Source organism: Panicum virgatum, chromosome 7N, assembly GCF_016808335.1.
Source record: "Panicum virgatum strain AP13 chromosome 7N, P.virgatum_v5, whole genome shotgun sequence".
Classification (NCBI taxonomy): Eukaryota; Viridiplantae; Streptophyta; class Magnoliopsida; order Poales; family Poaceae; genus Panicum; species Panicum virgatum.
In genome coordinates, this window is record NC_053151.1 from 44,967,776 (window position 1) to 44,995,489 (window position 27,714).

Genomic DNA, 27,714 nt, shown 5'->3' on the forward strand with positions numbered 1-27,714 from the left:
CGCCAACATGTCGAGGTCGCCGCCCTGGCACATCACCTAGGTCGTCGCACTGGCCACTCCATGACACATCGCGGATAATGATGGGCGAGCTTAGGTTGGGCATTACCCCAGTCTCGATCAGTTCTCTTCCCCTCTCGAAGCCTCTCGGTACTACAGTTGAGAGCGGCGAAAGGGAGGGCTCGCGTCCCCGCCGGCGGAGCCGGTGGTCTCCTCCGCCTCCGATGGCCCGTCGGGCGTCGTGAGGTGGCGGAGACCGCCGGAGTTTTGCCGGCTGGTAGGTTAGGTTCTAGTAGGTTTAGGTTTGTGTCTCCTAGCGGCGTCGTTGAGGCGGAGGCGACGGCGGCGCCATGGAATAAGTCCTCTCGGTCTCTTCCTTCCCTCGTCGGCGTTCCACTCCGTCGTCGACGACGAGACCGTGGAGGTGGGGTCCGGTTTCACCGGCTCCTGCTTAGGAGTTTGCGGCGGCTGCTGCTTTGCCGCTGTGGTGGGGTGGCGGTGCTCGTGCCGCGTTCTTGCTTGGGAGCGGAGGTGGCTGTGGGTGCGGTGGACGGCGGGAGAGCGGGTCGACCTCGACTTCCCTTCGACTCCGGTCGATGGCGGGTGTCGATTCGAGATCTGCGAAGCTTGGGGCGCGTCCCCGGCCGACGTTCCTTCAATGGTGTCTTCGTCCCGGCCTTCGTGTTGGGCATCTACTGCGGCTCGATAAAGCCTGTGGGCGATGGAGCTTCGTGAGATCGTTGGCGATGGCGATGGCGACGGCAGCGGCGGCTGCGGCTTCGTCCGACGGCGCGGCTGGATGGGGAAAGGGTCCAGGGACCTGTTTGCAATTTCTGTTTTTGTTGTGGCCCTTTTCGCAAAGTGTGGTGGACAGCTCACCCCTGTATCCCGGATGTATCTGTATTTGTACCGTCCATGTATGTTTTCCTTAAGTCTTAATACAGGTACTTTCGATCAAAAAAAAAAGTAGGACCTTTACTTTCTTTTGGCTGTGTTTAGTTCCCATGGAAAAAGTACTGTAGCGACGAAAAGAAAACTGTAACACTCCGTATCACTTTTCGTTTGTTTGTGGTAAATATTATCCTACCATGACCTAATTAGACTCAAAAGATTCGTCCCGCAACGTACATCAAAACTATGCAATTAGTTTTTTTATTTACCTACATTTAGTACTCCATACATGAATCATTTGCTATATTTAATATTTCGATGTGATGGAAAGTTTGGAAAATTGGGAGGAATTTGAGATATCTAAACACACCCTTTGTTACCAGCGGGCAGCGTCGTGACGTGCGATTTCCAGTAATCTAGGCCACAATTGGCTGCAACTTTCAAACCATATCCGGAACCTTTTGTCACGAACAATTCAGAAGCTTCTAGCACAATGTTCCATAAGTATTAAACTACTCGAAGTCTAATTTTACTTTCAGCTCCAAAGTGAACTGGGTCAGCCAGGAGGTCAAGAGATCAACGACTCCACAAAGACTTGTGTCTCGTAAGCATATAGCCAATTACCGTATACTGTGCGGTTGTGCCCCACTTTGCAATCGGAACTACACACCGTCAACCATTAACTACTACCTGAAAACATTCACCCCAAAGTCACGGCCGGTGTTCAACAAGTAAATGTTTCATTTCATGCTCTACTAAAAAAAAGCATGATGGAAAATTAGTTCCACATCAGCCGTCAAACAGACAAAATGCAATGGAGGCATCTTGTCAGTTGTCAGCGGACACAGGGTTTAGCCCCTACTCCGTCCATTCCTGAGTTAAATAATTTCAAATTTATGAAAATAATATTAGCTTATACATTACGAAATAAATATTATTAGATGAATCATGTAATATATTTCATACTAAATCTATTTGGAGACGTAAATGTTATTAATTTTTTATATAAATATAGTCGAACTTGAAATTATTTGACTAATTGAAAAACAAGACTTGCATTTCTTTAGGGGCGGAGGGAGTGCAGTGCATAATTAAACCATAATATCTCAAATTTTCTTGTGCTGTTTAGTTTGACATCGGTAACAACTCCACTATGGCTGTCCCCATATTGCCATATTGGTGAGTGCGCCTTTTTTGGGTTTAACGGAGCATTTTTAGTAGCTTTACATAACAATATACAACATATAGACCTGGTAGAGAACAAGGGGAGGCAAAGAATGAAACAAACTGCGGTGGCATACCGCGTATTTTACATACAAAAGTTGTCCGTATATACCTGGCTGACCTGTAAGCTAAGAATTTCGGCGCTTCAGATAAGTTAGCTTGCTAGCACCCTAGAAACAAAAGTAAATGTTCAGAGGCACTAAAGGCTGCTGCATCTGACATCAGAACGGTGAAAAATAATCGGCAATGAGTGTGGGTGAGAAAAACAAAATTGAAGCCTTTCCATGTCAACCATCAATATCCTGGACCCATTGCAACCCTGCACAAGACAGCATTTAAATTGAGCTTGTACATGATAAAAACGAGGAATGGAGGTTACGTTAATAAATTAAACCATATGAGAGGAATGTCAGGACATCAGAAACAAACCTGTTAGTACCGATTGAACTGCTGAATTTGGAATCAGCAGTCCAACAATTCGTTGGGGACTGTCATTTGTTGTGACTAAACGGACAACACGTATTCTCTTGTGAATCTGACGAACCTGTTAGATTACAGCAGCGAAGAATAGGACAATAACTCAATATAAGCAACACTCAGACAGTGGGAGAAGTCAATCTCTAACTTCGTTATATTGTGATGTGTTCGTCTACTAGGATTAGCCTATGTTTGGTTAAACAAAAGGAATGCCCTGTCAACAAGATCAAAAAGTGACAGTTGACTGAATGTCAACTGACTATATGCATTTTCCCCCCAAACATATAGTTCTAAAATTTAAACTCCAATGGATTGATAAAAATATCAGCTTACATACACACAAAAAGTAGCCATGACAGTTCTTTGTTTGCTGTCTACGCCCAATCTAGCCCCATCCTCCATGTAGATTATGCCACCCCCCTCAGGAGAATTGTCACTCCTACTCCCTTCGTCCCAAATTATTAGATCTATGCACCTAGATATATATTATGTCTAGATGTATAGTAAAATCTATGTATCTAGAAAAACAAAAACAACTAATAATTTGGGATGGAGGGAGTAGCTGTCACCATGGCAGCAAAACTGCACTTGAATTTTTTTCTGTTTATCCCTCAACTTCCTGCTTACTTTAGTTATTTGGAGACCATTATTTCTCCGTGCCTTCGATAGGAATCCTTACGGCTTTATTGTGTCCTTACTCTAAGGAGTGCATTGTTATAAGTGGTTTGTACATCTAGTTGGAAATAATATACTATAGGGGGGCCAATACAAAAATATAGGTAAGGTGCCATGTCTTCGAATCAGATCAACCAGCTGAATCCAGAGGAATCACATCATTTAACTCAGCATAGTAACTAGCAACAATACAACTTGCAAATAATAGGCATAGAAGTAAACCTGCTTGGCTAGAGCCTTCTCTATTGTACCCCAAACTGGAAGTATGAGGCCACCCAATATATTAACCTCTTGCAACCTTCTACCTACGGTACAATAGCTCCCAATTTTACATTTAGATCCATGCATACACTGAAATGAGGAAATGAGGAAAACAAGCACTGGATCAGAAATGTGCATAAAAGAAAAGGTACAGAATAAGCTCATCAACTATTTGGTCAAACTTAAAAGTGTCAAAACTCAACATAAGGACCAATATAGAATGGGTCCACAAACATATAGCTATTCACCATAACCAGCACCTCGAGAGATTTGCATGCTGACACATTATGCGGCTTGAAAACCTCTGGAGGCCAGACAGCGACATGTTGCTTCCATAAGGAATAAAATCACAAAAAACATGCCAAGCACTCCAGCCCTGTGCTGTGTCAGCATGCTTAAAGTTTTTCACTTCACAAAATATTGATGGTTGAACATAACTTAAATAGTTCTAAGAGCAAAACACTAATAACACAAGTACAAGACCCTTCCAACTTGCATCTCTCTGACGTGTGTAGGCTACACAATTTTACCTACTGATAAGAAAGCTGATGTTTTACAGAACATCAATACATAGTGTCATGTTCAGAGAAAAGGGAAACAGATTTTGTGATATTACCTGCTTCGATGAAGCATCATACTCTTCCTGCCATCCTTTACTAACTTTGTCTATTGATGACACCTTCCTGTACTTGCTTTTCAGTTCAGTTGAAGGCATCTCCCTGCAAAAGTAAAATGGAGTTGTAACAAAAACTAGGAACTTCCATCCTTTACATTATATATGAAATCTGCTAGGCTACATGAAGTGTCAAATGCTAACACTAAACCTTGCCAAGAAAAAAAAACGATGAGCTGCAAATACCTTAAGGCTTCACCAATAGCAGGCCGGATTATTTTGTACATTCCTTCAGTTGAGCTGGTTCAGAAAGAATTAAGAATGATTCAGTTGTAACATTGGATCAAATAACAAGCACATTACAATAAACCTCATTTTTCTGTTCATATTTATTATTCAAATCACTGTCTCTCATACATGCAAGTTTCTTTCACTTCGTATACACTACAGAGTCAAACCTCATTCCAGCCTTCCTCGGTTGCCAACAGAAAATTTTAACTTTTGTTTTTGTTTTTCCTCAAAAGATGCAGGAGTAACTTCTATACTTGTCTCTTCCTTTTTTATAAAAGTATTCTAAAGAAACATTAAGGTTTCCATTTTCTTCCTGAAGTACAGCAGGACTGCAGGATTATAAAGATAGATTCCACAAAAAAAAGATGAATTTATTGCTTCTGGGTTCTTACTCTCCTGCTCTCTCCCTAGATGTATGTGGACCTTTTTCAACAATGCTAACATATTGCATGGCATGGCCAAAGAGGGTGTACAGCAAGGAGCAGCCGATGCAACAGCCAACCCTAGGGTTAGTTAACATGCATATATATCCAAAATTTAGTTAGGCGTAGATTATTAGAGGTTAAGATAGATGCTGGCACCTCATTTGGGATTAAGCAAAAAGAGATATCAAACTATTAATGGAATATACTTGGGTTCAGTATGCCCATGGCATTGCACATAAAAGAGCCAAAAACCAAAGCATTAATCATCATCCAAAACATACCCTTCTAAAGCTAGAATGAAGTGTCTTCTCCCCATCCATTCCCTTCTGGACTCATAAAACCCATCATTTGATGAACCAGCACCATCTTTCTGCCTTTCCTCAAGCATCGCCTTTGCCGACTTTACACATCACATGTTCAAAAAAAGAATTATGCATGTACAGAAAACAGTCCAACCTATTAGAGTATATTTGGTAGTTGTAAATATGTGTATCGTAAACTGCCATATGTATCCCGGGGAGCCTTGCCCAGTTGCCCCTCCAAGTCTTGTACTCTCATATATACCGGCCGCCTCAATGCAATATATCCACAATATTACACCAATTCTATTCCTCCTACATGGTATCACGAGATTAGGGTTTCAGATCCTGACCTAAACCTTCCGCTGCCTCTCGTCTCGCCCCTGCTTTCCACGCATCACCGGTCATCCTCCATGGTGCGCCTCCAGCGCGCCCCCTCGACGGCCTCCTAGCGCGCCCCCGGGGAGGTTGCTCATGATCTCCGCCGGGGGCTGCACCCCCTGTTTATGCGGTGGCTCCTATTGGTCCGCCGCCACCATCGCGTGGGTCGTAGCAGCAGATCGAGCTGGTCTCCTTGTTAGAATGTAATTGTGACAGCCCATATTGGGCATGCGGCCCATTGGCCTTGTACATTGTAACCCTAGCCTATTAGGCTATATAATGAAGGTCACCCCCCTGATTAGGGTGTGCGGTGTTTCTCTACATGGTATCAGCCCTAATTACCGATCCCTTCCTTCCGCTCGCTTCTCCTCTGCCCGTGCGCCCTCCCCCCTCGTCGCACGCCACCGCACCGCCTGGCCGCCTGACTCCCGTCCGGCCGCCGTCCAGTAGCAGCGTCGCCCTTCCCGGCCGCCAGGGAGCCACGCCGCCTCTCCACCAGGAAGCCGCGCCGCCCCCGCCAGGAAGCCGCCTCCCCCCGTCCGATTGACTGCGCCATGACGTCCTCCACGGCTTCCTCGGCCACGTCCGGCGTCCTGGGCTCCGGAACCACCGGCGCCCTTGGGGACGGCGTTGCTCCACCCTTCTTCGCCGCCTACGCCTCCGTCAACGTGAAGCAGCACGCCCCGATCGACCTCAGCCTTGCGCGTCCCAACTACTCCAAGTGGAAGGCCTTCTTCACCGCCCTCTGCGGCAAGTACGGACTGCTCGGCCACATCGACGGCACGGCGGCCGCGCGCCCGGCAAACCCCTCGTGGTCTCAGCCCGACGCCTGCGTTCGCGGCTGGATGTACGGCTCCGTTGAAGGCCCTGTCCTCGACCTCGCCATGGAGCCCGATCAGGATGCCCGCGCGCTGTACGTCTCCATCGAGGCGCTGTTCCAGGCGAACAAGGAGTCCCGCGCCGTCGTCCTCGAGCAGGAGTTCCACAACCTGTCCCAGGGCGACCTCTCCGTCGACGCCTACGCCCAGCAGATGAAGCGCACCGCTGATGCGCTCCGGGAGGTCGGCCACAACATCTCCCCCGCGCAGCTCGTGCTCAACCTTCTGCGCGGCCTCAACTCCCGTTTCGCCACCACCGCCGACATCATCGCGAACACCTCGCCGCTCCCCGACTTCAAGTCTGCCACCAACATGCTCCGTGTCAAGGAACTCCGCCTCGGCACCGAGCACAAGGAGGCTTCGGCCTCAGCCCTCGTCGCCTCCACCGCCTCCTCCTGCACATCGCCATCCTGCCGGTCCAACCCCACTACCTCCAACAGTGGGGGCGGTGGCAAAGGCAAGGGGGGCAAGGGCAAGGGCGGTCGCGGTGGCAATGATGGCAGCAGCAGCGGCAACGGCGGCGGTCGGCGCAACCAGCAGCAAGGCGGCGGACGACAGGCTCCCCCGCCGGCTGGTCCTTGGGTCTGTTACAATCCTTGGACCGGTCAGTGGGCTCCCCCGGGCGGCCAGTGGCCTCCTCAGCAGCAGCAGTGGACGCCACCTGCACCGCCTCCACAGCAGGCACACACTGCCTTTGCGCCAACGCAGTTCTCCGCCGCGGGTGGTCCTCCAGGCTGGAACCCGGCCGGCCTGATCGCTGCCCTCAACCAGCTGGCAGTTCAGGAGTCTTCTCCCTGGGTAATGGACAGCAGAGCGACATCCCACATGTCCTCCAACGACGGTATACTTCTTTCCCGTCTCCCGTCACCACCGTCCTCCATTACGGTCGGTAATGGACAATCCATTCCTATTTTCGGTCGTGGCACATCTCTTTTACAAATAGCTGATCGTCCCTTTCATCTTGATAATGTTCTTGTCGCTCCTCAGCTTACTCGTAACCTGTTATTTGTTCGACAGCTTACTCGCGACAATAATTGTTCCATTGAGTTTGACGCCTCTGGTTTTTCTGTTAAGGATCTCCAGACCAAGACGGTCCTCCTTCGGTGCAATAGCAATGGGGATCTCTACACCATTCCACATCGCATGCCTCCTCGCTGCCATGTCGCCGTTGTCTCCCCGGAGCTGTGGCATTCCCGCCTTGGTCATCCAGCACCAGTCGTCATCCAGACTCTAAATAAACTTTCAGCTATTCAGTGTAATAAAGCAGCTCACCGCATTTGTCATGCCTGCCAGCTAGGCAAACACGCTAAGCTGCCTTTTGCTAGTTCAGCATCTAGTACCTCAGCACCATTTGAACTAGTCCATTGTGATGTCTGGACCTCTCCAGTTTTGAGTATTTCTGGCTATAAATATTATCTTGTGTTAGTTGATGATTTTACACATTATTGTTGGACGTTTCCTCTGCGCCATAAATCTGAAGTTCATGAGCATATTGTTCAGTTTATTGCTTACGCTCACACACAATTCAGCTATATTGTGCGCTGTTTTCAGGCAGATAATGGCACGGAGTTCCTTAACAATGCCACTGCTACCTTCCTGGCTGGCCGCGGCATCCTTCTTCGCACCTCGTGCACCTACACATCCGCCCAGAATGGCAAAGCTGAGCGGATGCTTCGCACACTGAACAATGCTATTCGGACGCTTCTGATTCATGCCGCCATGCCTCCCTCTTACTGGGTCGAAGCGCTTTCCACCGCTGTGTTTCTTATCAACCGGCGGCCTTCATCGTCCATACATAACGGTATTCCCTATCTTCTTTATCGCAAGATGCCAGATTACTCACTCCTTCGAGTTTTTGGTTGCCTGTGCTATCCGAACATCAGTGCCACGACTCCCCACAAACTGTCTCCTCGCTCAGCAGCGTGTGTCTTCCTCAGTTACCCTCCTTCCCAGAAGGGCTACCAGTGTCTTGATCTTTCCGCTCGCAAGATCATCATCTCTCGCCACGTTGTTTTTGATGAGACTCACTTTCCGTTTGCGGCTTCCAAGCCCCGACCGGATTCGTTTGACTTTTTCTTACAAGACATACTCCCCGCGCCTACCCCGTCTACCTCAGACGCTCGGCACACGCGGGCCTCGGTCGTGCCGGCTTCATCTACCTCGGACGATACCGGCGACCCTGTCAGGCTGGACCCGGCCATCCTGTGGCATGGTGCTGCCTACCAGGTGCCCCAGGTGCCCCGGCAGGCTGCGCCTGTGCTGTCGGCTCCTGACGCCGGGCCCCGACAGCGGTTCGGTCTCCACTACAGCCGTCGTCCGCGTCCAGCCCCGGCTCCATAGCCGCAGCCGGAGGTTCCACAGGCCCTGGAGCCGCCGGCAATGGTGCTCTCGGCTCCAGCACCGCAGGCGACAGCGCCCCGGTCTCCAGAGCCTCCTGCGCGGGAGACTCGTTCCCGGACGGGCTCCTTGCCGCCGCCCATGCAGCGGTACGGCTTCACTGCGGCAGCCTCCAGCCTGGCGTCGCCGTTGCCAGGCAACACCCGCGCCGCGCTCGCCGATGCGAATTGGCGCGCGGCGATGACTGAAGAATACAAGGCGCTCGTTGACAATGGCACCCGGCGTCTCGTTCCTCGCCCGCCTCATGCCAACGTCATCACCGGCAAGTGGGTCTTCAAGCACAAGTATCGTGCCAACGGCTACCTGGCGTCTCGTTCCTCGCCTGCCTCATGCCAACGTCATCACCGGCAAGTGGGTCTTCAAGCACAAGTATCGTGCCAACGGCTCCCTGGCTCGCCATAAGGCCAGGTGGGTCATTCGTGGCTTTTCGCAGCGGTACGGCATCGACTACGACGAGACGTTCAGCCCGGTTGTCAAACCGGCCACCATCCGGGTCGTCCTCAGCATCGCCGCTTCTCGCTCCTGGCCGATCCATCAGCTGGACGTGAAGAACGCCTTTCTTCACGGCCATCTGAACGAGACAGTCTACTGTCAGCAGCCGCCCGGCTTCGTCGACCCAGCCGCTCCTGACCACGTCTCTCCTGCAAAAGTCCTTGTATGGGCTCAAGCAGGCGCCCCCGGCGTGGCACAGGCGCCCCGGGCGTGGCACCAGCGCTTCTCCGGCTTCCGTCCAGCGGTCTGGCTTCACTGCGTCGACCTCCGACACGTCCCTCTTTGTTTACAAAGAGGGCGCCGACGTCGCCTACTTGCTGCTCTACGTCGACGACATCATTCTGACAGCCTCGTCGACCAGGCTCCTTCGTCGCATCACCGAGCTTCTTCATTCCGAGTTCGCCATGACAGATCTCGGGGATCTTCACCACTTCCTCGGGATCTCTGTCACGCGTTCCTCTGACGGCCTCTTCCTCTCCCAGCATCAGTATGCTGCGGATCTGGTCCAGCGCGCCGGCATGGCTGAGTGTCACTCTACGGCGACTCCTGTAGACACTCATGCCAAGCTGTCAGCTACGAACGGCACCCCGGTGGCAGATGCCACTCAGTACCGCAGCCTCGCCGGAGCTCTACAGTACCTCACGTTGACTCGTCCGGACCTCGCCTATGCAGTTCAGCAGGTGTGCCTCTTCATGCATGACCCGCGAGAGCCTCATCTTGCGATGCTCAAGCGCGTCCTGCGGTATGTCAAGGGCACTCTCTCCACCGGACTTCACATCGTCACAGGCAGCATCACCAGCTTGACTGCCTACTCTGATGCCGATTGGGCGGGTTGTCCAGACTCTCGGCGCTCTACTTCTGGGTACTGTGTCTTCGGCGACAACTTAGTCTCTTGGTCCTCCAAACGACAGACTACGGTCTCGTTCGAGTGCGGAGGCTGAGTATCGTGCTGTTGCGCACGCTGTGGCTGAGACTTGTTGGCTTCGTCAGTTGCTCCAGGAGCTCCATGCACCCATTTCTTCGGTGACGATCGTCTACTGCGACAACGTCAGTGCTGTCTATATGACCGCCAACCCAGTTCATCATCGTCGCACGAAGCACATTGAGATAGATATTCACTTCGTCCGTGAGAAGGTTGCTTTGGGACATGTCCGGGTGCTTCATGTCCCATCGTCTCATCAGTTCGCGGACATTATGACCAAAGGGTTACCTGTACAGTTGTTCACTGACTTTAGGTCCAGTCTTTGTGTTCGTGACACTCCCGCTTAGACTGAGGGAGGGTGTTAGAATGTAATTGTGACAGCCCATATTGGGCATGCGGCCCATTGGCCTTGTACATTGTAACCCTAGCCTATTAGGCTATATAATGGTCACCCCCCCCCGATTAGGGTGTGCGGTGTTTCTCTACACTCCTTCGCACTCGTTAGTCGTCGTCACCGCCAGTGTTCTTCGCGTGGAGAAAGATGGATCTCGCCACGTCCCGTGCCGCCGTGGTGGCGGTCGGGCCCGGCCACGCCAAGATCCGAGCCGCCATGGAGGCGGCCAGATCCGGCCGCCATCAACCTCCGCCGCCTCGTGCCCATGCTCACCGGTCGAGGGGGGGCGCAGGCTGGAGTCGCTGGAGGCGGTCCCCCGACGCCGCCTGGACCCGCGCTGCCGCCGGCCGAGATTACGCCGCCCTCCCAGCGGACTCCTCCGTCGCCGGCGCAGGGACTCACGCCACCCGGTGCGGCTCTGCCACTGCCGGCTGGGACTTGCTCCGGAGGATTACCTGCCGTCGCCGGCCAGGACCCGCGGCGCCAGCTCTCCTAAGTTCTCCACCATCCACCGCTCCTCTGTTCCTTCCTTTTCTCTCGCAATGTGGTGTGTTTCACCGTGGTGGGCAGATAAGGGAAGAGGATGAGGGAAGGGGGGTTCTGTGCTACGCGCACCCGGAGGTCCACACGAGATGCTGCTGATTAGTTTTTTTTTTTTGGTAATGTCTGATTTTTTACTCGATCACTGATCGAGATTGTGTCGCCCGCCGCCCGTCGACCGCATGCCTCTTCTTCGACATCGTCACCGGCCATTCTTCAACACCCGTGTCGCCCGGGCTGGCGTGCGGTGTGCGTCGGTGCAACACCCGCAGCGCCGCCAGGCCCCTCTGCGACACAGTGTGTGCACCCTCGTTCTGATCAGCCGATCAGCATACACACACGGATCTGGGACGGGTGTTCTCAATATGCGTGCATCTTCCCCGAGCATGGAGGGCTGCCGCTGTGTCGTCTCTTCGAGACGCAGCAGTTCCACATGTGGTCTCCTCCGTCGTTGCATCTACACCGCCGCCGACCACGTCCACGACCTCATCGTCGACTCATCGCTGCGCGCTTCACGCATGGTCTTCGTCAAGCTGTACGAGTTCTTCGCCGTCTCTTTCGAGCGCCGCCGCCGCGTCATTCGGATCATTCAGCCTTGTGCTGGAAAATCTAGGTTCCCCTCCTCGCTTCGTCTATCACAACCACATCGCCATCTCGTCCCCGACTACTTCGTCTACTCCAGCAACAGCAGGTGTTGGCATCTTCTACCTCGCCTTCTTCTGTGCCTACGACCGCCATGGAGGCCTTCTCTGCTGGTCCCCCCCGGCGACGGCGTTTGGTTGTGCATCCTCCCTTGCACGTCCGGTATTGGCAACATCGGTGCGTGTCCATCGTCCCCGGCGCATTCCCGAGCCTGGCAAACCCGGGAATGTGTCGCCCGATGGCCTGACTGCATCGACTTCGGCATCGCTCCCTCTACGACTGCCTCGACGCGTCGCCATCTTTGTCTCTGTCTCTCTGACGTCTTCTCCATTATGCCACCACCATGGCGCCTCCTCGTGCGCCCGCGGCTTCATGTGGCAACTGCTTTCGGCTTCTTCTCCAGTCACACCGTTTGCGGTGCTCCCGCTGTGACTGCGGGGGAGTATTAGAGTATATTTGGTAGTTGTAGATATACGTATCGTAAACTGCCATATGTATCCCGGGGAGCCTTGCCCCCCCAAGTCTTACTCTCATATATACCGGCCGAGGTCTCAATGCAATACATCCACAACATTACACCAATTCTATTCCTCCTACACAACCACATGCCTAATACTCAAATACAACTACAATGATGACCGAGTTCTCAAGGAAAAGCAATAATGACTCCTACACTTGCCTCGTTTGGTTCTCCCTCCCTCCTAGCGCGCACGTTTCCCAAAAAGAAAATCTCGCATGCATGGTGTACTAAATGAAGTCTATTTGCAAAACCTTTTTAGGGATGGGTGGAACTTTTCGCGATGAATCTAATGACGGTAATTATTCGATAATTAGCTACAGTGATGCTACAGTCTGAACAACCGACGCAGCGGTGTTCAAGACTGGACAAGATGAGAGTACGAAAGGGCAAATACCCCCCCGCAGCCACAACTAGCCACCGGCTACGTTGAGCCTGGATCGAAACTCCGAGAAGGTCGACGAGGGCAGAACCCACGGCGGTGACAGGAAGGCAAGACCCATCACCAACCATGATAGAAGAAGGACAAGCAGGGTGTGGGGGTCGGACAGAAGAGAGAATACCAGCATCTGGAGTGGTGTGGAACAAGGCACCCGAGTCGGCGATCCACTCGGTGCTGGCCGGCGGCGTCAGTCCCATGGTGCTGAAGGACTGCGCCAGTGCGGCCTGGTCCCACCACCCAGGCCAGATCGGCTGCTGGCTGGGCTGGGCGGGCGGAGTCCAGGACGGCGCGAAGAGAGGAGCCGTGCCAGTGAACATGGTCGCCGGCTGGAGCTGAGGACGAGGCACCGCGCCGGAACCCTGGAACGGCCACATCGAGATGCGCCCTGACCATGGGTGGTTGAAGGATGGCCAGGGCGTACCTCCAGAGGCAGGGGCAGGGGCGGGAGCCGGAGTCGGCGCGCCCCGACGGCCCCCACCGGTACCAGTACCCCCAGAAGCAGGGCCACCAGTACCACCACCACCCCGAGGCCCTCGCCGGCGACGGCCACGCCCCCCCCCCCCTCCCCCGGTCTGCCCGGTGGGAGCAGCACCGAGCAGGGAGGTGGCGGGAGCAGCGGAAGAGGTCGGTGTAGCAGCAACGAGTGCGGAGGGGGTGGGCGAGGACGATCCGGGCGCGAGACCCCTGGTGATCTCCTCGAGCGCGAGGTCGTCCCGGACCTGCAGGAAGGTGGGGAAGGGCCTCTGGCAAGCGATCCAGCCCTTCAGGTGGTCGTAGGTGCTGCTCAGGCCCCGCAGGACATTGAGCACCAAGACCCGATCGGAAACTGGATCCCCGAGGTCGTGAAGAGCATCGGCCATGCTCTTCATCCGCCGGCAGTACTCGCCGACGGAGAGGTCCCCCTGCGCGAAGGTGCGGAAGGTGGCGTCGAGCTGGAGGGCGCGGTACTCGGCGTTGCCGAGAAACTGCCCCTCGAGCGCCACCCAGGCCTGCCGCGCAGTGCCGCCGTAGGTCCTGACGAGGTCCTGAAGATCCAGGGAGATGGTCCCATAGATCCAGGACAAGGCGACGCTGTCGAGGCGCACCCACGCCACGTCCCGCGTCTCGATCGGCGAGTCGACGAGGACGTGGTCGTCGAGGGCATAGCGGCGGAGGGTGAGGAGGACCTGGTCCCGCCAGCGGCCGTAGGAGGAGGACGCGGGGTCGAGGAGGACGGAGACCAGGGCCCTGATGTTCTGGACGCCGGCGGCCTGGAGGTGGAGCTGGGCGACCATGGGGTCGGTCGGGTCGTACCGGGCTCCAGATCCAGCGGGCAGGGCCTGGTGGGAGGAGGAGGTGCCGTGCTCGGGGTCGACGGGCTGGCCGGAGGAGACGCGGAGGAAGCGCTCCGCCTCGGCGACCCGGAGAGCGAGGGTGTCGGCCGTGGCGCGCTCGCGCTCTCAGGCGAGGGCAGCCACGCGGACCCGCTCCTGGGCCGCCGAAGCCTCCGACTTGGCGGCGAGGAGGGCCGCAGCGAGAGCGGTGTCAGCCTACTGACCACGGAAGGCGGCGGCGGAGAGCGGCACATCCATGGGAGGCATCCCGAGCTCGAGCCACGTGGGATCGGCGGCGGCCGCGGGCTGCTTGCCAGCAGCAATCGCGGCGCGATGGGCGGCGACGGCGGCAGCAGCGGCAGCGGCGGCGTCAGCCGCGGACACCAGAGGCAGCAGAACGGCCTGAGGGGCGTCTGGAGGCCCTCCCGCGCCCACGCCCGCGCCAGGGACGTCCTGGGCGGCGGCGGCGGTGGTCTGGGCGACGCCAGGAGGGCGGATCTGGGCTGCAGCGGCCGCAGGTCCGGCCTGTGCGGCGGCGGCGTCCCCTCCCGCAGCTGCAGCGGCGCCAGGGCCCGCCGGGCCGGCCAAGGCGTCAGCAGCAGGGCGGATCGGGGCGGGAGGACCAGCAGCAGGGCGGATCGGGGCGGGAGGACCAGCAGCAGGGCGGATCGGGGCGGGAGGACCCGCGCCGGCGGCTGCAGGGCCGCCCGCGGCTGCGCCTGGACCTGGAGTACCCGCGCCGGCGGCTGCAGTCATCGCAACCGCGGCGTACGGCGGGCGCGGGCCTCCCAGAGCTCCCGGCGCGGCAGCAGCAGAGGAGAGTGGCCAGGCGGCGGCGGCGCCCAGCGCGCCCGGCGCAGTGGCCCCTGCGCCCGGAGCAGAGGAGGGAGGGAGAGGAGGGAAGGAGGAGAGGGGAAGGTAGGGGGCCGGCGGCCGGCCGGCCATGGCCGGCGGCGGCGGCGGCAGCGGGCAGAGGGAGAGAGGAAGGCGAGGAACCCTAACCCTAGGCTATTGATACCATGAAGGAGGTAATAATTTCTGTATTCCTCCAACCCTAGAAGGGTGGGTATATATAATACCTACACATGGGCCTCTAGATGGGCCTCTATACACATGGGCTCAATATACTCCAACAGTAATTAGCGATCAAAATGTTACTATTCCCTAGCATAGCACAAACCAAACAAAGCCACTATCTACTTACCTCCCACGTAATTCCCCGATCGATGGTGAAAGTAAATAGTACGGTCAAAGCACCAGATAAGCTATCAGTATGAACAGTCTGCATGGCAAACATGCATTGATGGTTAATGAAAATCGAGCTTCCAAAGCAAACAACATCACACCAAAACAATACCTTGGGTGATTCTTTCATTTCAATACTCTTAGCTTTGATATCAACAATTCCAGAATCTAGTTGCCCTTCTATCCGTGCATTGTGAAGAACAACGTCAAGTACACTTGTAAAAAGATCAAACAACCTGTTCCAAAGATTGTGTTAGAATAGTCAAACTAACTCTCTAAAGGTAACTTGATTGTGCACCTCACCTATTCTGAATGTTTGGAGCCAATCCCAAAAGACGGTTAAGAAAGCGAGCAACATCATGCATATCTGAATCTGCAATCCGACCAGAAAGCTTCCCTCCATCTTTTCCATTGCCTGATGAAAAATCATTTTGTGAGCCAAACTATTTGTTACCGAACTATATGTAGAATATATTACATGTAAATACCAATGGTAAAGTAACAACTATTACAAGCTTCTAAACAACAATCAAAGGGAAAACCTTTATCTTCATTTTAATAATGCCAAAACAAGTAGACAACAATAGTAGATAGTAAGCATTCGTACTGTGGTTATGTGAGCAGTTAAGTACATCCATCATGAAGCAATGTGATCATAAACGAAGGTGTTATATGCTACCAATATACCAAAACAAGCATAAAACTTAAGTTAAAATGATTATTTATTAACTTACATACGACAGCATCCCTGATAATTCCAAACAATAGTAGATAGTAAGCATTCGTACTGTGGTTATGTGAGCAGTTAAGCACATCCATCATGAAGCAATGTGATCATAAACGAAGGTGTTATATGCTACCAATATACCAAAACAAGCATAAAACTTAAGTTAAAATGATTATTTATTAACTTACATACGACAGCATCCCTGATAATTCCAACTGATATTAGAGCAGCTTTTGCTTCATCGATGAATGCTTGGATGCTAGCTTCATCATCAGAACATCCCGGAGGAACAACTGGAAAAGAATCCTGGTCACCTTAAAACCAACTCTTAGAATGTTGTATGGACAAAAAAAGGAAATAGTTCATAAAATTAATTGTAGTAGTATAAACCTGTTCCATTATTCCCCTATACATCATGGTTAACGCCTTTTTCCCATAATTACTATCATAGTTAAAAGCACTCAAAGAAGGTCCAGCCCTGCCAAAGTAGAAATCTAGCCTTAGAAATGTTTTGACTGACGTGTTATTGTAACTTAGAAATCGGTAAAAAAAACCTGCGATCTCCTTGTGTCAAAGCACCAAGAGACTCCAGCCTTTTTGCCACAATTGATGCAAACCTCTTTTCACCGCCAAGATTTGTAAAAAGGAGCCTACAGTTGAGCTCCAATTTTTTCAGATATATAACCAATCTATGCATGATGCAAAACAGTTTGAAATGTGAACATAGTAAACATGTCAACTTGCCAAGAACCGAGACTGGAGACATGGGCAACCAATTCATTTTAGGGAAAATACATTGTTTTCGCCAATTTAAAAAACACCACTTGATTATATCAACATTTGACTGATGCACAAATTGAAGGTCCTTTGCAAATAGAAACATCAATAGGATTGCTCGTATAAATTTGCTGATTTTATATCAAAACAATCTTGATAGAACAAGCCTGTATGCATTCTTAAAGGCAGGATATGAAAAACAGAGTGCATTAAGAAGACATTAGTTGTTCCAGGTTCGCTGGCAGCCGTCAGTAGTTATCAGCACTAAAAAGAAGTTCTGCACCTACATTAATATGTTTGCAAGTCAATAAATGTTTTAACTTCTAGCTACCCTTACAGGTGTTTCTTTGAATGACTAAAAAAACTCTGATCTGGGTCTACATCATTCAATCTTCATTTGCAAGGAAAAAACCACAGCCCTCATTCAGGAGTGACATACAGCAACCAACAGTGCACTATCAAAATCCAGACAGACAATAAAGACAGAATGTTCATGTAAATAATTATCACACCTATATTGAGGTGCAGAAGTTTGATTAGAACGATGGGTTCTCCCAAACTGCTGTATAGCACGGTCTGCGCTCCAAGGGAGTTCAAGCGTTATGTGTACTCTTCTCCTCTGCGAAATTAATTTAAGCAGTTTGAGCATTATTCTGACATATTAGCATATGGCATAGTTGCAACAAATGGCTAAAATAGAGCAACATAAGACCTGATTTTTGGCCCTTCTATCAGCATGAAGAGAAACGCCAGCTGATCCTGCTTCAGATATAATTGCAATTAGTTTTTTACCATCCATAAATTGCTGTTTTTCGTGCATATTAATCATCTCCATTGAAACTTCTTTCCTACAAGCAACAAGCAAATATAACTACAGGCAATGAGGAAATATAATCGGATTCGTTGAGCCAGAATATAAAACGTAATAGCATAAGCTATCTCACGCGTTCCGCGCCTGATAAACCACGCCTTTTCCATCTGAAGCTCTTATTAGCATGCCACGACGTCCTGTTATTTCTGCGACATTGTCAGGCCCTCCCAGCTAAAAAAAATACGGAAACATCTTAATTAGACAAGAATTGAGATCTTATGTGCATAATTGTCTGGCTCATCGTTGCTTTAAGCTCTACGGCAACACATGAAGTGAAACAACAGAACACAAAAGGATACTAGATGATGAACACATGAAGCACAATTATTTTAGCAGGTACTAGGGCTCCATACTGAGATCTGAGTTAAGATATATAAACACTGCTCATGTCATACACAGCCCATTAGAGCTCATAAGATGGGAAGAAGGGAGCAACACATGTTCTGCATTAGGGCCTGCAGTACTGTTCATGAGCGGGTATTCCCGCAAGTCATTATGGTTGTTTTGTGATCTAAGAGATTAGATTGTATTGATTTGTTATCTATTTCCTTTAGTTTTGGGATAGGTTATTTAAGGTTGAAGTTGTTAGGTGTATATGTACCCTTTGTAGTTTTCCCATTGTATAAGGGGTTTTGTGCACATTTCCTAATGTACATGTATATATTCGGGCCTAGAGCCTTCATATTGAATACAAGTGCTATTCATAACGTAGTATACAGAGCCAAAATTTAGGGTTAGAGATCATTTCTCTCTCCCTGTTCTTCCTCTGCACGTTGCACTTGCGTGCACCAGTAATTGATCCTAAATCTGTTCTATTCCTATCCTTTTTATGCTATATGTGAACAAAATGCCCATAAAATAACAGAAAATCGAGAAACAGCATGGATGTAATGTTCAGCTTTATTAACATGAATAAACAAAACTACCTGATCAATGATATCATCCAGAGGATTATTAGGAAGATCCAAGGAACGTATTATATCCAAAATCTTCAACTTCTTCTCTACTGCAGCGTCATACCTGACAAGTCACAACGCAATCAGCACAAACTAGGGGCCATATGAGCATAAACTAGTAAGGATCTCATTTGTACCTCTTTGAAAAATCAGCTACATTGGCATCTTGCTCTATTTCCTCATCTTCTACTACCTTGCATGTGTAGCATGTCCAATCATCAGTCATCATCCCAGTCCAAGGTGGCATTAGACAACTTGGGTGAACATGTCGAGAACAACCAGAACAATGAAGCAACAGGCTCTCTTCCTGTTAGATCAGATATTATTACATATAAAGAGAATTTCAGGAAATAAAGTTGAAAATAGAAATGGCATTAAATTTTCAGAGAGCTTTTAACCTTAAGTTAAGACTTAAGAGGCACTATATTGCTCTGCTAGCATTCTACAACCACAGCTAGTTTTCGGCATTATTATCAAGCCTCGGCCACAGATATTTCTAATACGGCCTAGGTCATGGTAATATGAAAAAGGAGTGATGTAATGGCTAGGGCCTAGCAGGGTAGATGACGATAGAGGAGAGGGATCAAGTCCCTCCTGCTCCACGCTTGGATAGATTAGAGAGAGGAGGAAGATACTTTCATTGCCTGCCTTTTACGGGATTACACTGCCGGATATATACCCAGCTTGGTTGCCTCACGTACAAGCCAAACAACCCAAATCCTAACAAACCGATCTACTATCCAAATCTGCTAACCGATATCAATTAAATCTAATTGACAAACTAACCTGCCAAATAGCCTAAGATACACGTGGCTTAACATGCCACTTTTTTTGCACGCCGAACATACTGTTCCCCCCACATAACTACAGAGAAGGCACTATGCATAGTGCACAAGAATAAATAGTACGAACAAATATGAAAAACAACAATTGTGAATACATGCAAGGTCATTGAGCACATAAAAAAGATATATCACCCTCAATGGAGGGAAAAGAATGTGACATAGAATAAATGCAAATAACTCTGTGTTTAGCATAATATACTATAGAACTAATAGAAGGGAAGAAAAGTTACCTCCTCTGTATTGCAGATTTGACACATGTGGAACTCCTCATCAGATTCTGTTGATTCATGATCTGATTCAGCTGAAACATTTCATAGATATTAGCCATATTAACGTTGTTATTTGTTAATCAAAAGCATCCATGCAACAGTAGAACTCCCTCTGATCTGGAACCTAAGTCATTTAGGACATTCATATGGTCTACAAGATGCCAATATGGTATTTTAAATAAAAAGAACAGCACAATATATTTAGAATGGTTGTTCTTTTTAACACCAATTACATGTTCTCTATGTAATTCTTTATGTAAATCTGCTGCAGACGCGCCGAACCGTGACCGATTAAATATAGCAGAGAGAGCATGGCTGTTACATCCATCTGCTCACATATAATAAAATATATTCCCTGGTCATCCGAGACAGGCCGTATGCGTGGAGTCAGCAAATTTTATTAGTGGCTGTGGGTCCCACAACTAACCTATCAACGTGCCTGAACCGTGACCTTTGTATCTTTTGGGTTTCATCTCTAGCCTACCCCAACTCGCTTGGGACAAAAGGCTATGTTGGGTCCCACAACTCGATGCATATGCTAGAGGTAACGAACCATACTCTTGTTCGACTGCCGTAGACCGTACGAGCCGAACAAGGACTGGAGCTGCCCTTATATGTATCATGCTACATAGGAACATTTGGTCATGGCCACTTAAAGTGGCTGATCAACAAGTATATACCTCTGTGGAGTCAAGCTAGAGGTAACAAACCATCAACCAAACTATTGTTCGACTGCCGTGGATCGCAAGAGTCGAACAAGGACTGGAGCTGCCCTTATATATATCATGCTACATAGGAACATTTGGCAATGACAACTCAAAATGGCTGATCAACAAGTATATAGCATGCCACAGCAACTGTTTCGGTCATATGGTGTATGGCGTGCAGTAGGTACATTGAGAGAAGTGTCAATTTTTCTTAGGGACTCATTTATTGCATGTCAAGTTTCAAATAGAGCACTGCACAATTATATTTGGCATTCCTAATTTGAATCATACTAAGTATGGCATGGAATATTCAAATGCCCCTAAGCCTACCAGGGACCTTCCCATGATCCCATAAAGTCATATTTCTTTTTTCGAACTCATTTTCAAACATGCATCTTGACTGTTCTGTAATGGACCTACAGTGCACCCAAAGCCTACCTGAAATCAAACCATACTGCACCGGCATACATGATAATTTCTGTTCTTTTTTAACCATACAAAGTTCTTAACTTTTCGCCTCAATTATCTTTCCATACCATTTTACCTCATTATTTATCTTTTAGTTCATTTTTTATTGCATTTAAATCATTTGTCATACCTATCAATTCATCTACTTGCTACTTTCTCTTTCTTTGGGATATTTTCTTCTAGTTACTAGTTACTACATTCTTTTCAATATATCTACTCTAAGAATAAGATGATACACCGTGAAAGCAACATGCTTGCTACATGGATAAAAACATGAACTTAAAACCATGTCATTGCCAGGAAACTTACATGGAGAATAATCATCGGTGTCGTCATCACTCACATCTACCACTTTTGCTATTTTCCTTACTCGCCCTTTAAATGATACATCCGGTGCAGAATGGCGCTTACGCTGGATCTCTGTGACTTTTTCTTCACCTAAAAGATTTTACATAAATAAAATCATAACAGAGCAGGCAGCAGGAAATATCACAAGAATTAAGAAACCAACATGCAGAAATTTAATATTAATAACTAGGCACCATGAAAATATAAATACCCTTTTCCCCAGATGTTAAGCCCTATTGGCTAGATGAGAAAGGACCAAACCCCGGAGCATAGCTTTGCTATTATGGAAGTGGAATATATGATACAACAGAAGAAAAGTCCATTAATCATAAACTTGGGTGTACCAGCATTTCAAGTATTACACAGTATTTCCAACCAAATTGGACCAAAGGATGGTAAAAACTGGGTACGATTAACATGCTGAAACAATCACAACAAACCTTGCTGAAAAGAATCAGGTTTTGGAGGCAAAGGATAGTTTTCTTCTACAAGCTTTAAGAGAAGCTCCCGAGGACCAGAGACAAAATCTTCCATTTCAACTCCCTGATTCAAATTTCAAATATTTAAGCCTTTAGATTATTGGAGCATTAATCTAGTTTCCAAGGATCTGTGCTTGCTACAGAAGGACAGAAAGAATAATTTTGAATAAAATGTGAACAGACATATTTGGTGACAGCTTCCTCGGTTCGAGCTTCTCCAGTGCTCTGAAGACCAATCACCACACATTTGTTCTCTGCCAAGGCCTCCTTAGCTAATCTCACAACAGCAGGTACCTTTGCTGACATGCACATGTGCCTGAAGAAACGCTGTAAAACATAGCCCATCAGTTATGAAGCATAACAAATAGTGAGTATTTAAGCATGTTAGGCAATTCTACCAGACTCAGTTCACCATTATTACAATTATTTCCTAATTTTAGCTCTGCCAAAATAGGGGGCATATAGTGTTTGGAAACTTTGCAAAGGCAATAAATTGCATAAAAGCTAGTATTGAAAACACAAGGAAGCAATACCTGATGGCTGGCCCAATACAACCGCCATATTTGATTTGAATTGCCTTTCTCTTCAGCAAAGAATTCACTTGCTGATAGGAGCTCAAGGCGCAATTCAGCCCAAAATTCAGTCGCCTTTCTGTACATGTTCTGCATTACAAATGAAATTATAAAAAAGATGAAACTGTATCAGGAACTATATATGTATCCACAGCTTAGGAAAGCTAAATAAGCTAAAGTTGCATATGGATGTAACTAAAAACAACAACAAAGCCTTTTAATCCCAAGCAAGGTGGGATAGGCTACGACAAAAATAAATAATGAATAGAATAAAAACTATGTTATCATGCATTTGCACAGGAGGAATTTGGTGTCTTCCAATGGGTAGGCACACTATATGTAAACATAAAAAAAAACTTTTTTCCCCAGCTCTTAACTTCTGTACATAGACATTTTTTTTTATAAAATTTGCTGTAAATAAAATTAATAGGAAGAGCTTTGACTGGTTGCCTTTTACGAAAAATCACTCATAGAACAGAAGAAAACATTGATGTGGTAAAAAAAGAAAGGGCAAAGTCGATAAAGTCGTAAAGCAAAGAACAATTGGAAGAGAACATGATAAAAAAAAAGTAATAGTTCAAATGCAGAAAGCTTGTCAATGTTGTATCGTTTTACCGTCATTCTTTCCTCAAGCGAAGCCCCCACGATATCAAAATCAGCCCCCTTATAACTTAGAGTACGGCATACATACATACCCCTGCAACAATTTAATGAAAGCAGCACTCAATAAGCCGCAATGATAAATCAAATGCACCATCCACTACTTAAGACAGAAAAGGCTGGATGAAAATTAATCGGTTCCCATTTAAAAGCATGATTGGGACATGGTACTTGGTACCCATTACATATGGAATCTTCACAAACATAGCAACTGAAATTTGGCGGAAGAAATGCTACCTAGCTTTCATGTCCATGGCAACAAGTTCAAGGGCTCCCACCCCACCTTTCTCAAGAGCACCTGAAAAGCTTCCATAAATGTGAGCAACCACATTTGGTATGTTAATACTGGAGTTCACAGGACATAAAATGCTAATTCAAGACATGTGATTCTTAAAGTAGTAAAACTTTGCTACACCCCACTTCTTAGATGATAATTTAGGTTAACTATCAATGTAGTTGAGCTACCAAGAGCAGCAGTAAAGCAAAGTTGTCCCTACAGTTGTTCGTATGATATGTTTTAGTGAGACATACAGGGTATGCTCGTCCAAACAGAGCCATCCTTTACTTATCACACTGCCATGCTGTAAATGTTGAAATTCATATACAAGTCTAATGTGGTCATAATTTAGTGTCCATTATTGGTTCTTAGCACCACCAGTATGTTTTCTGCCAGCATGGATGCATCAATTATTTAGTGCAAGCTAACATGATAAAAGAAATTCAAACAAAAGGAAGGGTTCACTTAAAAAGGATGAAGCGGCAAACCTAAAAATTGCGGAAAATTATGAAACGATGTTCCTTCACCCCAAAGTCCAAGTCGAACCATATAGCCCAAATTTCGAGGTTCTGATGCACCAGTTGCTGAGCAGTAAACAACCCGAGCCTCAGGTAACTTTTCCTGTGATGCTTGGTCATGTTACAATAATAGTCCAAGCAAGTGCGTTGAACTTACAAATATATCATATGATCTTTCATAGATTAGTTCAATGAAACTTTTTTTTACAGCAGGCAAATGAAGGAGAAGAAGAAATTATAAATTGTTACATTTCTTGTAATGAGATGAGGCTTGAATTTTGAATAGCTATTATTTGAGTTGCATCATGCACCAACCAATTCAACCCAAAAGCTTAAGCTGATGGGAAGAGGTGGGCAATTCACTTATACTTCAACAGCTATTAAATCTACATTGGTCCATGTAAAAGGAAGCTTAAGGTGTGAAACTGAGAATCTAGGTTTTCCTTAACTCGCTGACAAGAAAGAGTAGAAGGTCCAAAGTTGAAGTTGGATCAACTATTTCATTTTCTGTGCCAAAAGTTGGTGTGCGGCCACTCATCCGTGAAACCCAAAAGAAAAGGTCCATCGATGGATCTTATCCTATAGAACACCCTTTAAACAAATGGCTTGTTACCAGTTACCTTGACTATTACTACATCCACATTTATGGTATTTTTACTTATATGTTGGTGAGATGCACATCCAGGACCATTGAAAATTAATGCCCAAAGTATTGAAACAATAGCGTGGTACGCCTGTTTTATAATGTCAAGCTTTGTACAGAGCACAGAAATTTGCAATGCTGATTACATCATCAGCGTTGCATGTATCTTATGATTCAGTTAAATGTTAACCCAAGTTCTAAAAATACAAGGACAACTAATAAAAAAAACTTGTCTAGTTCTGAAAAATCTTACTAAACATATCTGCATTGGTGCACCTAACGGTTGTATCAAAAATGTATTTTCTCATACTGGGGAACCCCCAAACTTTACATGCAGTGACAGATTACGAAGACAGGAGCATTTATAATGACAACAGTTTTAGTCTCTGGAATACGACAGAAAGAATCAGTCATGGCATCTCCTTGAATGTAACCCTATTTAAGAGTACATTTTCTAATAAGAATAATTCACTCAATATTATTTATCTGTATTAAGCATAGTTTATCTGGTATGTCACGCTATAAATCACACACCTGGATCTCAAGAACTGCTTTACCAGTGCGTGTCGGCTGGCTCCCTGCATCAGGAATCAGATTTTTGGCCTTGTGGCACTGCAAGAGGCATTGTTTCAGTATACAACACATTATTTAGGTAAGCAGGTCTAGCTATAAAATGCATACTACACCAAATGATTATAACTGAAATTGAATACATAACCTCATCAAACACTAAGAGACCATCAAACTCATGGCCACACCATTGAACCAATTGCTGCAAACGGGAGCGGCCTCTCTCAGACGATGCTATTAAGCTGCTATAAGTTACAAAGATTACCCCATTCTTAATCCCAATGGCCTTCGAATCTAGCTTCGAGTACGGTAACTTATTTAAAGGGTGCACTGCATAATACATGTACAATATCAGTTGCCAATATCAACCATAAATGTAGATAAATCAATCTGCTATAGCTAGAAGGCAAGTTCTTCTCATAATTGAATATGTTGCGTCCATCCTTTGATGGTGCAAAATCTTCAAGGACTTCCCAACTCCCAGAAATAATATTTAAAAAAGGAGCGTCTTAGGACAACACTGCTGATTCAGGCTTTCGTTATCCAATAACTTTGTTTCCTGGTCACTGTGTTCACACTAATTCAAGCATTTCTAAATATTCTATGGAAACCACTTTCTGTTGAAGGTGCAATATAAATCACATTGCAAAGGTGAAAAGGCCTCACACCTTGGACACACTTTGCACCAACATCATCTAAATCTCTTCGAGCATCATACTTCAGGTCAGAACCAACAGACACCCACCTGGAAATATCAACCAATAGTTAAAATCAAGCAATGAAGAAATAGGCATAACTATAAGAAGTTGTTGGAAATTCATCAGAACTAACTGATGAATGTGATTTTTGCCAAGCCATACACTGCCTTATGTCTTCCCTGCTGCCAATTTTCCCAGATCAATCCAGCAATTGTTCGACCCTTACCAACACCAGCCCCATCACCAATGAAAAAACCTGCTCTATCACCAGTAGGGAGATGATGAAGGTGCCGCTGTCATACAACAACACAAATATTTACAAGTGGTGTGACATATAAAAACTTCATAGAATAATCATAGGATGATAACCAACCTGACAAGCATAAACTATTGTTTCAATCTGCAAACAAGACAACGCCTTCGTCTCATCCAATTCAGCCATGATATTCAAGTTGTAAGTCGGTTCAGGAGGTTGTACAGCTGATAAAGAAGAAGTTTCTACAACTGGATCTGGATGAGGCAGACCAAGTGATAGCTTCGGAGGCCTCTGGAAATAAGTGTAGGCATAGCAAATTCACAATCAATTGGATAAAAGATTAATGCTCATATCTATAAGCATTAGAAAGTAAATCTTAAGTTCGTACTCAGGATAAAAGTCAATGGAAAGAGTACTTACGTAGTCAGTGAAAGTTTCTCCAACTGTGCCACCTTCATCTTCTTCGCGCTCGACGTCAATAGCAACCTGTTTGATAAAGTCCCAGTAAGTTCAAGGCTGCAAGCCTCTTAGTAAAACATATGAAGCAACCATTGGGATCTGAGGCAATAATATAATAAAAACATAGAAAACAAACTGAACGTTTATGATAAAATTCCACTGAAATTGTACAGATTTGCAACAACATATGAACCAAACATGTAAAGCTACATAGAGAGAATATGATGGCTATGTAATATGAATCATGCTAACTTACCCAATTATTCAAAAGAAAATGGAAGTGATTACTAATTAGCCAATTCAACTACCACAAATGAAAGTACATGCCCCAACAAATGGAGCACCATCATGCTGAAGGAAAGAAGCAGTGCACAATTCAGATATCTGCTGCCTATGTCTGTCCCTACAAGTGGATAGAAAATAAAATTCTGTGCAAGTTGAATATCAATGGAACTCTGACTCAGTGTAGAATTGATGTATCATATAGAGAAGCATAATGCCACTCCATATCCCGACCAATTTTGACTGTACTGTCGATTGCTTCACAAGGTACTGACACTGACACAGTAACATACCTCATTGATCTCCTCAGGCACCTCAGCTGGCAGCACTATAGGAATCGTTGCGCCAGCCACCAGTTGCAGCGGCTGCGCCACGCCAGGCGGCAATATTGGGACGAAGGGCATCGGAGGGGCCTGCGTCGTTGGCCCCGAGGCTGGGGTGAGGCCCGATGGCGGGGCGCTGTTGGAGGAGGCAAGGAAGTTCTGGAGCTTGGCATGGTCCACGGCGAGGTCGACGCCGCACTGCGGGCAGCGGAAGCGGGCGAGGCCGTGGGGCACGTTGAGGACGGCCTGGCAGTGCGCGCACGGGAGCTGGATCTTCGTGGGGTCCACCCCCTGAGCCGGCGGCGCGCCCCTCCGGGGCTGCGTAGGAGGAGGGAGAGAAGGCTTCGCGGGAGATTTGGGCGGAGGCGACGAGGACGAGGACGAGGTGGACTTGGGCATGAGCTGCGGCGGGAGGCGCTGCGCCATGCGGCACTTGGGGCAGATGAACTCGGTCATGCCGGAGCCGACCGCGAGGACGTCGCGGCAGCCGGCGCAGCGCACCTGTACGGGCGCGGTGGCCGGGGATGGGGACGAGCCGCCGGCCATCGGCGGCGACCGCTCGGCGAGGGTTTCGGGGCAGGGGAGTGGGGGTGTCTGGTCTCGGTCTCCTTGCTCGCTCGGGAAGAGCAGGGGAGAAACCGAAACGGCACAGCCAGTGGGATGGTTTGGGCCAGTGTTTGAAGATTTCGACGC

At 48.0% G+C, this 27,714-nt stretch overlaps 1 protein-coding gene across 1 annotated transcript; it reads right to left on the reverse strand.

Moving 5' to 3' along the window:
* Positions 1-1,972: 1,972 nt before the first annotated feature.
* LOC120680454 (protein FORGETTER 1-like) lies at positions 1,973-27,621 on the reverse strand. The gene is made up of 32 exons (XM_039961949.1): positions 26,992-27,621; positions 26,378-26,443; positions 26,075-26,248; positions 25,864-25,994; positions 25,672-25,748; positions 25,152-25,333; positions 24,968-25,045; positions 23,761-23,893; positions 23,233-23,293; positions 22,951-23,032; positions 22,297-22,425; positions 21,947-22,090; positions 21,725-21,827; positions 21,246-21,374; positions 19,723-19,793; positions 18,785-18,954; positions 18,618-18,711; positions 17,765-17,862; positions 17,533-17,668; positions 17,333-17,439; positions 16,598-16,693; positions 16,434-16,521; positions 16,232-16,349; positions 15,620-15,731; positions 15,429-15,552; positions 15,276-15,353; positions 5,136-5,254; positions 4,385-4,438; positions 4,142-4,244; positions 3,487-3,615; positions 2,542-2,656; positions 1,973-2,431 (listed from the first exon to the last, which is right to left on the reverse strand). Exons 1-32 carry the CDS (start codon positions 27,565-27,567, stop codon positions 2,400-2,402), a joined length of 3,909 nt encoding a protein of 1,302 aa, XP_039817883.1. The 5' UTR covers positions 27,568-27,621; the 3' UTR covers positions 1,973-2,399.
* Positions 27,622-27,714: the final 93 nt, after the last annotated feature.

Coding starts and splice junctions, on each gene's coding strand:
- LOC120680454 (XM_039961949.1), bottom strand. CDS start 27,567: ATGGCCGGCGGCTCGTCCCCATCCCCGGCCACCGCGCCCGTACAGGTG. Junction 16,522..16,597: donor TTGACACAAGGAGATCGCAG/GTTTTTTTTACC, acceptor CTACTTTGGCAG/GGCTGGACCTTCTTTGAGTG. Junction 15,354..15,428: donor AAATGAAAGAATCACCCAAG/GTATTGTTTTGG, acceptor TTTGCCATGCAG/ACTGTTCATACTGATAGCTT.